The sequence below is a fragment of the Artemia sp. Qi Xiang Cuo genome, chromosome 4 (genome assembly GCF_049724085.1).
Source record: "Artemia sp. Qi Xiang Cuo chromosome 4, ASM4972408v1, whole genome shotgun sequence".
NCBI lineage: Eukaryota > Metazoa > Arthropoda > Branchiopoda > Anostraca > Artemiidae > Artemia > Artemia sp. Qi Xiang Cuo.
The window spans coordinates 63,307,725-63,323,666 of NC_142797.1; the positions used below are offsets into that span (position 1 = coordinate 63,307,725).

General features: G+C 35.1%; 1 protein-coding gene across 2 annotated transcripts in view; it reads right to left on the reverse strand.

Moving 5' to 3' along the window:
• Cap-G (Chromosome associated protein G) overlaps window positions 1-15,942 on the reverse strand; it is a 149,896-nt gene that overhangs the window by 114,993 nt on the left and 18,961 nt on the right. For both annotated transcript variants that reach the window (XM_089087621.1, XM_089087622.1), the window contains exons 5-6: window positions 9,977-10,064; window positions 2,409-2,639 (exon numbers count right to left, since the gene is read on the reverse strand). In XM_089087621.1, the coding sequence (XP_088943747.1) occupies window positions 2,409-2,639; window positions 9,977-10,064 (319 nt within the window). The remainder of the gene's footprint in view (window positions 1-2,408; window positions 2,640-9,976; window positions 10,065-15,942) is intronic.

A 15,942-nucleotide genomic window follows, 5' to 3' on the forward strand; every position in this document is an offset into this window, starting at 1 on the left:
AACTACGTAAACGAACTCAAGGCCAGGCTCCAGCACGGCTACGCGACCGGCTTGTATATACCGTTTCTCATTGTCGCTTTTTTCTAACCGCAGACAGTGTGAGCCTCTTCTTAATGTCATGGCGTCACCATAGGTTCGATAAAACCACCCTGTGAAATATACAAATTCTTCCTTAAAGTTGTGACCCTTTAGATTGTTTTTGTGGCCAGAAATGTCAATTCGCCAGTTTCATGAAAATAGACTATGTAGCTGATTTCGAGGCCGGGCCCCAGCACTCAGAATAAGGCAGGCTTATATAGATTGATCCTCGTTGCAAGTAGCAACCTTCAAATGAATCACCTTTGTTTGCTATCCTTTCCTCGGGGAAATTGAGGGCTCCACAGGGAATACATATAAGGTTGAAGGGCCCCAATGACTTTTAATCAACAGTTGTGTAGTTTATGGCATCTTTGTATGTTTGTACAGGGTTTTGTGCTATATTTTGTTGGCTTCCAAGATTGTGATGGTGTTGTTCTTGTAACATAATATTTCTTTCTTCTTCACTTTCATTTTTAAATTTGTTCTACTCCTCGTTGTCGCATGTCCTGTAACCGCATAAAAAATATTCATTATTTTTTGACTAGCTTTAATTCTTGCTTCCGGTTATCTTAGAACAGATGTTTCTTTGTTCTTCACTTTTGTTTTCGACTCACTGCAATGGTCGCTGACGCAAGTATTCTAATTGTATATTTCTTTGTTCTTCATTTTCGTTTATCATTAATTTATACATTATTTCAATACCCTTTACCTTAGCTGCTTGAATCAGTCTTGCCACATTTGATGGTCTAGGTTGTTCATTTGTCCCCTAGACATTTTGAAACTGCTTAGAACGCCTTTTATAAATAGACTAATTACACATGGTATTGTATACTGAGCCATGTTCCTATTGTAATCTTTCATGTGTCATAGATGAAATTCGGTAATTCGATTCCGATAATTCGGTAATTGTAAATAGATTAATTACACTTGGTATTTTATGCTTAGTTACGTTCCTTTTCAAATGATCAAGAAGTATTTTAGTGGCAAGATTTTTTACACTCTGATTTTCCTAAATCTTTCTGACACTATGACTTCTCTGGGGCATATCCAAACACTAAATTACCATACATTTACTGATATATTATTGGTATTGCTGATACATTATTGGATATATATGTATTGCTGGTTTTGATGACCGACCCACGATTTTCTTCGTTTGTAGTTTATGAAGTGAGTTCACTTTTCTTTAATAGAGCACCATAAAAACATGGATTTTTTTTGCCAAGCAAGAAAACACGTCACAATTCAAAGAAAAATCAAGATGGCGTTAGAAATATGAAATTATGCTTCGCCCTGGTTATTTTTTTCCCACTACATATCAAAGTTCAAAAACCACCATCGTTGCAACATTAGACACCTAAAATTGACCTAGCGCCTTCAATAAAAATTACAATGAGTGCTTTCACTATTTTTTACTTTCTGAGTTGAATTTGAATTAACTTCCTGAGTCCTCAATCTCTTTTCGCATTCTAAAACCCCCTTTCTTCGTCAACACTTAAATTATTTTGCTTTTGAAGCACTCAATCCAGGATCTACGTTTTCTTCTTAGGAAAGCCTGTCCACCATAGGTTTCAAAAAGCATTCAATACAATTCTACTGCATTAATGCAAAAATCAATACAAAATAAAACTAATATAAAAAATAACTTGCAACAGCTTGCTTTAAACGAACAACAAAAGTTTCTTCACTGTAGAGACTTACCACAAAAGCAAGTCTCTAGCCCCTGGACAATCTCCGTAGACAGCTAGTTCAATTTATGAAATGATCTCCTTGTGACTAGTACTATCCCGTGCTAATTTTCCATAAGGCATGAGCGCCTAGAACTTTTGCAAGGTGGAATGTCAAAAAAATCTTTTGGACATGATTCAATTATTTTCATATAGATTTTGGACATGTACTATATTTTAAGCGTCGCATTATAAAATTTCAGAATCAGAAATAAATAAAACATGTCTAAAAATCCACATTGCAGCTGAATAATGTGGCTTCATTTTATTATAGTTTATAAACAGAGGGAAACGTACAGCCAAACGCCTTATAGCGTCATAGTAAAACTGTCATAATACCCAAAAAGCAGACATCGTACGTGAAAATTTTCTTATATTATTTTATCCATTGGAACTAAATTAAGTAAAACCAAATGAACCATTTAAGGCTTCTCACTGATAGTGCCAGAAAGACAGTCTCTGTCTTCGAAAAACGTTTATTGGATTGATACCTTTCTTGTCGGCAGACAACAAAAAAGAGACCCTTACCCTGTTAGATATAAAAAAAGATCTTACCTGACCGGTCCTGACCCTTACCCTGTTAGATATTAAAAAAGATCTTACCTGATCGGTCTTGAAGGCCTCGATTTAAAAGCTTCTGTCTTTGAAAAATGCTTAGTGACTTGATACTGATCTTGTCAGCAATGAGAATGTACGCCTGTTTTCTGACGCTTTCGTTGATATCTCGGCATCGATCTAGTATATGAGGAAGAGTGATTACACAAGAAGCGATGTTCATAAGAATGGCACGTCTTACATCTGCGTTTGGATCCTTTTTGAGATGATGGACAAAGGCTAGACAAAAAAAAAACTTTAGAATTAAAAAGAACTGCCTTAGAATCGCATGAATTTCCTCAATTTTTCCTATAAAGAATTCATAGAGCAAAATGAGTCAAGAACATATAACTGTCAAAAGATAATAACTGTCAAAATAACTGTCAAATTACCATCTGTCAAATAATATAACTGTCAAAATAACCATCTATATAACTGTCAAATTACATAACTGTCAAAATAACCATCTTTTGACAAATAACTGTCAAAAGATGGTCGATGGTTAAAAGATGATCCAAGAGATTTAGAATGTCAATAATTTCCGAAGCTGAGTAACTTCACTTAAATCATTTACCATGAAATATAATTGCAAAATAATTTTCGTCATACGTGGGATTAGTATACACTGAAGATCTGCAACTATTATAGACACCAAATACAGCAATTTTAAGCAATCTCTGTGCGTATGTCCGTTGTGCAAAGCAATGGATCTTTTCCTTGTCCAAGAAAAGAAAGTGTCAAGTAAAAGCTCATGTCTTTTACTTAGCACTACAAAAAAACATATTCTATCCAATTTAATGCTCATTTAATTAATTATAATTTAATTACAAATGTTTACAATTTAACGAATTACATCTTAATTACAAATGTTCAATTTTGGTCTCAGTGATGGAAGTAAATTCTGTTCTTAATTACGTTTTTCTTTGTACAGGGCAAACAATTTATCCCAACAGCATATAATAGCAAAAGCAAATTCTCCTATTGAAAACTAAATAGTAATTGGTTTCCTAATGAAATTTTGTCGACATTTAGAGTCTAGTAACACATAATCCCTGTCAAGTCTAAAGTTTATATTTGACATTTTTGCACTTTTAAAATGACCCCTAAAAATTGTTTGCTAAGTTTTTAGCAAAGAAAGAAACAGAAAGATAATGTAAAGCAGGAGGATCAGAGAAAGATTGAATCCTCCCTAATCCCCCCTTTGAGAACAGCTTAAAAATGGTTTTGGCAATTATTCCAGAAGTATGAAAATGTCAGATACAACCGTTAGGTGAGACAGTGACGACATATTATGTAATGTATTTGATATATTATATAATATAAAATTAGTCAAATTTGTGTTATTTTAATAATGTATTACAGGTAATTACTTGGTAAAAAAAAAAAAAAAACTGTCTTCCTAATTTAGTAACTGAGATCAATAGGCACTAAGGCTAGGTCTAGACCCTCTTCACTCATCCAATCACCTAGGACAAAACAATATATCTGACCCGATAATCCGAAAATCAAATCCAAAATAGAGCAAAATCAGCATTAATAAGCGTGTCATTATCCCAGAACCAAGCCATACCACCTTAAGTCTACCAGGACCTTACTCATCCATCCAATCACCTAGGACAAAACAATATATCCAACCCGATAATCCGAAAGTCAAATCCAAAATAGAGCAAAATCAGCATTAATAAGTGTAAGTCATTATCCCAAAACCAAGCCATACCACCTTAAGTCTGCCAGGGCTAAGAAGAAAAAACGTAAAAAAAGGAGACACATTACTGCATTCCCTCTGAAAAATAGTTATTTTTCTTGATGTTCTAATTCACCATTTGACTATAAAAATCGCCATACCTAGTGCCTTTTTTTAAATAAGTAATGGGGTAATATAGATAACAAACAGGATAACAAACAGATAAAATATAGATAAAAATATAGATACCAAACAGGAGCCTAATAAAGCACGACTACATTTAGGACCATGTTTTATATTTAAAAGATACCAAAATAAACCGTTCAATAAAGAAATAACTTTTTAAGGTGAGGGCTCTACACCTCCTGGTGATAACTTTAGACCATAAGAAATCTATTCACTATCTTAGAATTGTTTAAAAGTACGTAAATACCACAAAATGCAATTTTTTTGTGAAATTTTGCATTTTGCTTTAGTTCAATCATTTCTGACTCTTTAAAAAGGGTAGTAAATTTGTTTATTTAAAATTTAAAAAAAAAGCCTCTTGAAAAAAACTACAATCAGCCCTTCTATACAAAATAGACGGAGGTGAAGGGCAAATACAGCCCTCGTCGTTTTTTTTACTGAATACGCCCAAGTAGCACACATTGATTTACTTAATGGTGAAAAAACACTCGATTTACTTCAGCGATACTCTCCAAGTAGTGATTTTACATCTAAAGGATGTATCTGACAATTTTTATTCTTCTAAGATAATTGTCGAGAACTCTTTTTAAAAGGACGATCAGCGGAGTTATGTAGATCAAGAGGATCCAAGCGAGATTGAACATACATTGGGCCAATGATCTTCCCTTCAACAGCTAGCTTAGAAAAAGTATTTTAAAATTATTTCAGAACCTTTTAAATTATTTTAGTAGAAAATATTCAAATTTTAATATAAAGTAAACATTAATTTTAAAATAAGATTAGTAAAGTAAAATTAAATTTTAAAGTCAATTAATTTCTAAAGTAATTTTAACATAAAATACATTAATTTCTAAAGTAATCAGAAAACAATATTTAAACAATAGTAAACAATCTTTAAATTATTTCAGAACTATGAAATATCAGATGCACTCTTTAGCCACGGCAGCGAAATTTGAATTGTTTATATTTTGCAACGTCATTAATATTATGGCAGCGATAGTTATTCTAGGTAGATAAGTTATTCTAGTATATTCTAGCATAGTATTATTATATTATATTATAGATTATTATTGTATTATTACTATTATTTTATGATATAACATAATATTTTCACTTATTATAAAATATTGTTTAATGTTATATTAGCCTATATATTTGTTATTACATTGTTATTAGATTATATGATTTATTATACATTCTATTATATTATATTTTATTGTTTTATATTATAGATAGTACATTATAATACATAGTTAATCTAGTATGGTACACAGATAAGAAATGCCCGTTTCAAATTGGATTCTGAGTCCTTTTCAATAAATGATTACCTCAGGCAAATCAGAGTACGCACTGACGGTGCGAAATATCGAGGAAGAGATGCTTCCGTTTGTATACAGAGCTACATACCATACTCATGTCTGAATTTCCAAAACTCAGTACGCGAAAAAGCTATGTGGCTCTGTATATAAATACACACCCCTAACCACACACCTCACCCTAACTCATGTCTGAATCTCCCAAACTCAGCACGCAAAGAAGCACTGTAGGTTAGGGTGACTCTTCCAAATAAGGCTGTGATCATTAGGACTATATATAACCTCTAAACTTGCCAGACCACTAGCTTCCTTGAAACCTCCCTTGGTTACATTCAGGGCAAATACACTAAGTCTTCCATTATGCTCCATCGAGATTTCAAAGTCCTTGACAGCGTATGGCTCCGCAGCAAAAACACTGACAAGGAGAGGCCAGACTTGTATGATCTTTCTCTTTCGTATGGGCTTGAACAACTGGTTGAAATCGATACCTATCATGGCCCAAGCGGGTCATCTTGTTTTGATCTCTCCCTAGCAGATTCCTTCTACCCAGATTTTAATTTACCCAGGTTCCTTTAAGATTGAAGCTCATGCCTTCACAAGTGACCACGTTGCCGCCATTCCACATGACAATCTTCGTATTCCTCCCTCCATAAAGTACGGGTTACAAATCTGGCAATACAAAAGAGGATATTGAGATGGCTTACAAAACGTGAATGCTTCTCAGCAATGGAGAGCCTTTCTCCTTGAACGGGCCGAGAAAGCTGCAGAAAAGTACCAGCGGACCATAGTCGAGTTTATTGCAAGCTATATCCCATCGAAGCGGATCCAGGCATCCAGCAAGTACAAGCTTTCGTTGAACATCCACTGCAAACAGACGGACAAAACAAGGGCGCACAAGCGATAGCTACTCTCAAAGGGCGAAAAGAACAAGCTTGATTGTATACGGCCTGTGAAGACACAGTTCGCACGATTCAGCAATCACCGGTTCAGTACAAAGATAAACTCGCTTCCAAGCTCCAAAATACCTCTGCTAAGAGCTGGTGGAGAATTGTCAAAAAGGCTTTGCCGTCATCTAAAGGAACTTCAATTCCTTTCCTAAAAATTAACGACGAGACTATTGTTCAAGACCCACAGCCAAAGACCGAAGCTCTTGCCAGGGCATTTGCCGAATTCTCGAATCTAGAAGACGACCGTGAAAGAATTCCCGATTTCTCTGATCGGACCGATACTGTCCTTGATCGTGTGATCAATTCCACTCCTAGGGTCCTTCGCTTTCTGCAGAGTTTTGATGTGATCAAATTCACGGGTTCTGACAATATAACTAATGTTGCCTTGAAGACCTGCAATGGCGAATTGGCTGGACCTTCGTCATTACTTTCCCAGCTGTATTTATCCTCTGGAACCTTTCTACACATATGGAAATCCGACTATGTCATTCCTACACCTAAGCCAGATGGCAATCCAATGAGAGCAGGCTCAGATAGGTCTATCAGCCTCCTGCTCTGCATTGAGAAAGTCTACGAAAAGGTTTCCGATCATTCACTTTATCAGTACCTGGAGTTAAATGAGTTTTTAGGCAACCACCAACATGGATTCCGCTGGAAGCGTTCAACGCTTGACTGCTTAATGGCCTAACTGCAACACCAGGAGTAGATCAAACTTTTGGGAAATTGATGCGGTATTAGGTTATTGTCATTCAACATTACTAAAGCTTTCAACAGAGTACGGCATCGTGGCCTACTTAAGACACTTTACGCGTATGGTATCAGAAGACGTCTGTTAAAGGTGATTGAGAGCTTCCTTTCCGGTCGTTCACTGTTGGTTATTCTTGGTGGGTTTACTTCCCTCGAATATCCAATTCAGGCAGGCGTGCCCCAGGGTAGCATATTGGGACCTACACTTTTCATTCTTTACATAAATAACATGGGAGATAACCTTACGAGTCCTGTGTATCACTTTGCCAATGACACCACAATGCATGCAGTCATCCTGAAACATGAAGAACCAATCCAAGACTCCCTGCCCCTATAAACAGATCTTTTAGAAACTGAAAAGAGGTTTGATGCCTGGATGGTAAGTTTCAATGCTTCGAAACCAAAGAAGCTGATGATCTCCCGATCAAAAGATGATCTCCCGATCAAAAGTTTTGATCTCCCGATAAAAAAACACACACCCCAACCTCTTCCTCATGAACGAAGCTATAAAGAAAGTCGAAGAGCTTCGTCTCCTCGGAATCCACTTGTCCATAGATCTTTCTTGGAAAACCCACCTCGATCGAGTGAGAACTTCCTGCGTAAGAAAACTGGGGATCTCCTTCACTGCAAAAACCTTCTACAGCTCAGCTCGATCATCCAACTTTACAAGTCTTGCATCAGACCCATCGCCGAGTATGGATGTCCGCTGTATTCTGGTGCTCCGAAAACGTTGTTGGCACTACTCTAGAAGATCCAAATATGGCTAATAGGGCAGGTTCAGTCATTCCCCACAATTCTCTCTAGCCTGTAAGTGAGAGGATATAAGGATATAAATTCACCCCCTTCTCAACAGTTTTTCGCATTGTGCCTTCAATTGTCCAGTCGGCAAGACAAACACAAGGACACACAGCTCGGTCCAATTATCTTGATGCAGGCAAGTCGAGAAAAGAGTATTTGAAAAACAGCTTCATTTGACGTTGCACTTCAACCTGGAATGATCTCCTGGGGAAGTTATCCTTATAAGTTTCTCTGTTGACTCTTTCAAAAGAAGATTCAAAATTCATCTAAAACCTCGATACAAAGACTAGCGGATATTTAATTATATCCGGCGCCGCGAATTGAGGAATAAACAAAAAGCTAGAGGAAAAACGACTTTGAAAGTAGAAAGAAAAACACTTGTCGTAAAGCTTAATTCACAAGCATGCTTAGCTAGACATTGGTGTTTAGATAGCATCCATTTTGACCCATTGCATTTTTGTTCAACGTTTCGTTGTTTGTTTTACAGAATGCTAGTGGGTCGAAACATATGATGCCAAGACATTAACACCTATCAAAAAACACCTGAGGATAGGGCTTAAGTGAACGATTTTTGGATACTAAAAGTATTCATGGAACAGCTATTAAAAAACCGGTTAATTTCCGAAAAATAAAAAAAACAATAACTATAATAAAACAATAGCCGATAATCATATAACATAAATATAATAATAGCAGAAAAACACTTAACACAACTATGACAATAACAGAAAACAAAAACAAATATAGGCCCAGTAACTAACACGGACACCTTAGCAAAAACACTAGAGGGTGGGCCTTAAATGAAAGATTTTTAACTACAAAAAAGTAGTCAAGAAAACACCATTAAAATAAAATATAAAAATAATAGCAAATAACAACAACTAGGAAAATAACAAAACAAAAAATATAACAATAACATGAAATAACAACAACTATGGTTGTTGATAATTTTATAAGAAAGTTTTATAGGGTTGTGCCCTATGACAGAGAATATATGGGCATATATGTGAAAAAAAACACAAATGAGCATATTTATAATGAATAACAATTTGCTATGGGCTTATATAAAATCTGCCTATATAATTGTTAGCAGTCTGTAACTAACCTGACGTCTGCATAATGCAACAGGTAGCTGAAGCATAAAAGATTTCCTCTGGATATCTCATACAATTTGCACAGTCTGTTGGTTTCTATAATCACAGCAAAGCATGCGTTTCTTTTTTTATGCCTGAAGGCAAGCGAGTATTGCATACAGTTTAAAGGGAATACATGCAATTAGTAGGTGGCATTGAAGGTGACCAATTTTATACGTAATTCTGTAAGTTTTCGGGATTTGGGGGGGGGGGGGGGTAAAGGACGTGTAATTTTGCGCTTCGGAGAAGAGGACAAAATATTTTCCCTCTGGTTTTCTCAAAAGAGTATGCTCTACGGTTTTTTTTTTCTTGTGTCTATCGTTCGACACCTTCTTTGTCTAGCACACTTACATTCGAGCAATCTATTTATGGATGGACAGCTTAATCTGATTGTTTCTGTAGTTTATGGATGACTTGGTCGAAAAAAGGTATTTTAATGGTATAAAGCTCTTAGGTTATACTTAATAGGACGGAAATTATAGTCAATTTACCGAATTAAAGATAAAATTGAAGGATGTTTGAAAACAAAGTAGGAGCAAAATAAATGTTTACTTTGGAGATAGGATACAAATCCACTGACAGGGGGAGGGGGGGGGGAATATCACATAGTTTTTGCAAGCTTACAAAAAAACTTTTGTTGTAAAAACCTATACACACGTAAATAGACATAACCGCTTAAACACTGTCCCCATAATGCACTTCAATGGAATATTTTACACAAAAAATTTTGTATGTATTTTTTAAGTATTAAGCTCAGGAGACTTACCCCTAATTACTGGGCATTCCTTATTCGAAGGCTCTTGCAGTCGCTGTAAAGCAAATACTGCTTGAACACGAATCCCTGCAACTCGGTCCTAAAAATAAAGACAAGAAAATGATAAACAAGTAGTGGCAAGGCTGAGTTTTTCACTTGAGCGACAATTTAAGCATTTCAAAAAAAAACTTGAGGACCTTGCACCTTGCAAATGAGAGCAAAGACCAACATTCGAATATAAACTGGACATGATTTATCCCGTTTATGAGGTACCCCCCCCCCCCCTCAACCCACCACTCTTTAATCAATAATTTACTAGTGCTCTCCTGAAAGTGCCTTTCAAAACATTCGGACACAAAAATTTATTTGTTTAAAGCAAATACAAATAAGAGAACCCACTTCTTCTAAAATAAAATGCTATATAAAACTCAATATTTTAATCAGAGTGAAAATATAAACGACATAAAAATAAACAACGAGAAACGTAAATAATAGCAAAGGGTATGAGTGAGAGGGGTATGAGTGAGAGGAATACTCTTCAAATGTAATAGCATGGAGAAGGGTATCTCCCAAGAAGAAGTATGATCTAAAATAGGTACTACCCTAAAAAAAACATACTGCAATAGATAGTGATTCTAAAGGTTAAAAAGAAACAAAAGTAAATTATACAATATGGGAAAGACAGCTTTCCTTTATTGATTAAACGAAAAAAAACAAGTTTTTTTTCAACTGAAAGCAGCATTAAAACCTAAAACGAACAGAAATTATTCCGCAGATGAGGAGGGCGGCCCCTTCCTCAACCTTCGCTCTTTACGCTGAAGTCTAAAGTTCTTTAAAAATACTTGCAGTATTTCTAAGAGAATTGTGACAAAAAGTCAAACTTTAGCGGAGAGAGCGAGGGTTGAGGAAGGAGCACCCCCATCATATAGGGAATAATTTCTGTTCATTTTAAGTTTTAGTGCTGCTCCTTACCTTCAGTTGAAAAACATGTTTTTTTATTTAATTTCTGGTCAGTTTTCAAATCATGCCTGGAAGTCCTCATTCCCCCCCCCCCCGTGTAAAAATGACCCCCCCCCCCCTGTAGGAAAATCCTCCCTGAGGAAAATCCCAATCGCAGAAAATTTCCTCCTACAAAATCTTTTTTAAAAAAAACTTGTATGTTCCCCAAAAACAAATACCATAAGCAAGATATATTTTCTATCTGGAAATCAGCTACGCTGAGCAAAATGTTTATCTCATAATTTTTATTGGATGTATGTGGGGGACTGATGGGCGTGGGGGGGAGCTAGTTGCCCTCCAATCACTTTTAACTATTAAAAAGGGCATTAGCTCTTTGAATTTCCAATCGAATGAGCCTGTTTTGGAGTTTCTATGACAACGCCTTCTATAAAAAACCTTATATGCCCCCAGGGCATAACTTAAAACCCTTGCCCTGAGGGTCGTGGGGGAGTGTCCTCCTCAAAAACATATTTCTATCTTGAAATCAACTATGCTGAACAAAATGGCTATCTCAGAATTTTGATTGGATGTATTTGGGGGAATGATGGGCGTGGGGGGGGGGCTAGATGCCCTCAAATCACTTTTGACTATTAAAAAGGGTACTAGCCATTTGAATTTCCAATCGAATGAGCCTGTTTTGAAGTTTCTACGACAACGCCTTCTATAAAAACCTTATATGCCCACAGGGCATAACTTAAAACCCTTGTCATGAGGGTTGTGGGGGAGTGTCCTCCTCAAAAAGATATTTTGTATCTGGAAATCAACTACGCTTAACAAAATGGCTACCTCAAAATTTTGATTGGATGTGTTTGGGGGAATGATGGGCAGGGGGGTGCTAGTTGCCCTCCAATCACTTTTGACTATTAAAAATGGCACTAGCCACTCCAATTTTCAATCGGATGAGCCCTTTTCGAAGTTTCTACGACAACTGCTTCGATACGAAGTGCCCGGGTATAAAGAACCAAAAAACAACATATTGTGCCCACATCGTTCTTAACTTAGGCAGCGCTAGGGCGCTTCCTACGATAATATCAGTAATAGTAATAATAATTGAATTTAATAACGATGCTAAAAAACGGCGAGAGATAAAAACTCGAAAACTGGTCTACGATATAGAGATGATGAAACAAAGATAAAAAGTTTCACTGAAATTTGCAAAATCTGTAATAAATTATAGTGAAGCGAAAAAAAACTAAACACACAAAGAAAAAGAAACACTTAAATTAGACTTAAAAAAAAGAAAAACGTCCAAAAAATTGTTAAGCGTCGCTTTTACTACAGACTCCACACGGATGATCAACCACTGTTGAATTCGATTGTTAATCCTAATCTTTAGGAGACGGGAATTTCAGTACCGCATAGAAAGAATCAAAAAACTGCGCGTTTAGAGTAGTGTTGTCTGTAGTGTCCTCTCTACAAGTACACCTCAATATTAACATTTATGGTTATTAAAATAAATAGGTTAATAATAAAGATATTAATTTTGGATATTAATCAAGATTTAATATTAATGATAAATAAAACATAATTTAATTTCACTATTAGTGATAAAAATTATCAACATTATTACTAATAATCACAACATATAATATTTGCCAATCAAGAATCACCTATTATACAATGACAGAAAAAAAGGATAAAAAAAAACTTTGCGAAATGCCTAAGAAACTTGTTTATATGCATTTTTGTTACTTTTTTACAAGTCGGACAAAAATTTCGGGAGGGGGGTGAGAGTAGGTGGTTCAAACACGGTAACTCCCCCCCTAGATATGGACTTAATACTTAAACAATTTTGAAATCTCTAATTAAATATTTTGTCGAATGATTAATGGAGCCATTGTGTTTCGGAGCTACTATTTCTTTCTATCTCTTAATCAATAGACAGTAGCTCAAAGACGGTGAGAGATAAAAACTCAAAACTTGTCCACGATATAGAGATGACGAAACTAAGAAGAAAAGTTTCTCTGAAATTTTCAAAATGTTTGTAAAACTATATAGGAAAAAAATGAAATAGAGTATATATACATTATTACTATAAACCGAATAAGGCCATATAACACAAATGTACATTACATTTAATACAAATAATATTTAATATAAATATTAATCATCTCTCCCTCCCAAAAAAAACACAAACTTAAATTACCTCCTTTCTTTACCGCTTCATTAATACAATCACCAACCTAAAAATATTGAAGGTGATAGCTGTCATGGTTCTATTTTAAGTCGTCTGCAGGATCGCCGGAAACTCAATAGTATAGGCCTAACCTTCAATATACATACGGATATAAGAGTTTCACAAATCGTAAAGAAAGAATTACACTAAATTATAAGAATCATAATAAAACAAAGTAAATTAAAAAATTTAGATCAAGAACGGGTTCTTTTGCGGCAACCGAAATACTGGACAAACAAAATGAACATTTCACTGGCCTTCAATTTTTTAATTTCGATCTACAATTCTTTAATTTTGTTTTTGTTATGGCAGGCTATTGTGGTTTACCAAATTATCTAAGTAGTAGCAGAAGTAGCTGTAGCAGTAACTCGTACTTCAGTAACTCGGAAGTAAGTCGTTACTAAGATATTGCAAATACGCCCCTTTGGCAATCTGGATACAATCCATAACAAAATTAGAGAAATAAAGATCGAGAATGGGGTTGTTTAAGGCCAACAAAATATACGGTTTGTTCGGTCCAGCATTTTTGTCGGCCATAAAAAAAAAAAAATAAAAAAATCGATCTTCATTTCTTTAATCTTGTTTTTGTTATGGCACTCTAATGTGCTTTATGAAATTATCTTTATAAGAATTATGCTTGAATACTAAAGTATTCTGACTCCAAAATAAGCACAATATTAGAAACAGAGATAAGAAAAATGTTTTACTTCCAAGATCGAATTTCATTAAATATTATGCCTCAAAATTGGTAAATTTTTTTATTTAAATTTCTAGTACTAAATTAATTGTGTTGATTTTTTAATTTTTGACGTTAATTAATGTCACCTAATGTTAATTTGAAGTTAAAATTAATTTTGAAATATTAAGTTATATTAGTCAAGTTATTATAACTACTAACAATGTTTCGTTAGAACAAAAGAAGAGATTTAATGTTAAATCAATCAAATCCCAATTCTTTCCATTTCTCATGTTGTTTTTTATATCATCCTGAAGCAATGGTGAGATACATAACTAACCCACGTTTTGCGGATGAAGAATAACAGATTGCCAAAGATCGTCCTTGTCAGCAATCCATCTAGGGCCAAACAAAAAGCAGGTGGTCCCTGAATGGAAAAGGGGGGGGAGGTCGCAAGAAAGGATTTAAAGGAAATAGGAACTTCTTGAGATGGTGCAAAAGGGAATTTTTAATAGATTGGTATAGACAGTGGCAGTTCTGGCCTCTCTTGCGCCCGGGGCAAAAACTTATTTAGCCCCCCCCCCCCTGTCTCCTAAAAATTGTCAGGCTAAATATTTACAAATTTTCATTTATTGAGAAAATTTGAACACAAAATATCACAAAAGATATCGAAATTGATTAAATTCAGTCTACTTACTTGTATTTTCAAAGAATGGTGATGAAGAAATGAAAATGAAAATTAAGGATTCAATTTGCTTATACTTACTGCCAACTGCACCCTCTACTTTATTAATAAAATTCTAGAAATTACAAATAATTGTAACCTTTAGATTACTTATTTGAAACTTTGCGCAACTATTTGGCTTTAGTTGGTTGCGCAACTATTTCGCAACCTTTTAGTTAGTAAGTAAGATAAAATGGTCGCTTAAGAATCACAGTCGCTATAGAGTTGATTGAATAAGAGTGGTATGTCTCCAATGTATTTTTCTTTGCCCAGCCTCATCACATAGAACGGATATCCCCTATATATTTTGGGGATAGCTTGTTCAATCGCAAATAAAAAATTCCAGAAATCATTTCCCTGATTGAAAGATTGGAGGGCAGCCTGCTGTTTTCAACACCTCAGCCCCCCCCCCCGTGCCCCTGCAGCCCTACATCGCAATAGGATCAAAATTTCAAGATGGCCATTTTCACCAAAACGGTCCAATAAATGGACCTTCAAGGACAAAATGATCCGTTTAGCCAGAAATGAAAGGGTTTCAAATCAAGATTCCCTGAAATCGCGCACATAAGCAGGGAGCCCCAGCGCCCGTATAAAATCCCCCAGAAATCCTAGATTTTTCCAAACATCTGGGCACTTTTTTTTCAAATTATTAAATATTCTCTTTATTGTCCACTCCCTGACAAAAAAAAAAAAAAAAAAAAAAAAAAAAAAAAAAAAAAAAAAAAAAAACCGGCGTACATGCCTAACTAGAATCAGTGTTTAAAAGCAAAGCCTACCGTAAGAGACTAAATAAAGCCTAAATAGAATCTGTATTTAGAGACTAAATATAGACTAAATAGAGACTAATAATATAGACTATTTAGAACTAAATAGAGACTACTAATAATATAGACAAATTAGAGACTACTAATAATATAGACTATTTAGACTAATCTAAATATAGACTATTTAGAGACTAAATATAGTCTCTATTTAGACTAAATATTTTCCACATAATATGGGTGCTCAAATTACGATGGGTGTCCAAAAAAGAGCAGTTAAAATCATCCTTGGAGAAAAATTTGTAGATTATAAGTCTGCTCTTGAGTGTTTAAAGATCAAAAATCTTAGAGAACTCAGGTTTCAGTTGATAATGCTTTTAGGGCAATTTCTCTTTGCTAGCCCCAAGCACCGACATTTTCTACCCCCTGCTGCCAAATGAGTCGTTAATACCACAAAGGAGAAGAAATTAGTGCCTTGCAGAACTAATTGATTTAACAATTCATTCGTGCCGTTTTGTTCCAGTGCCTATAACAAAATGCCTTAGGATTAGGTTTTTAAATGACAGTGACATTTAGTTTGTGATTTTTATCTGCGACTATGAAAGCTGTCTTTCATAAATGATTTCTGATTTCTGAATAGTT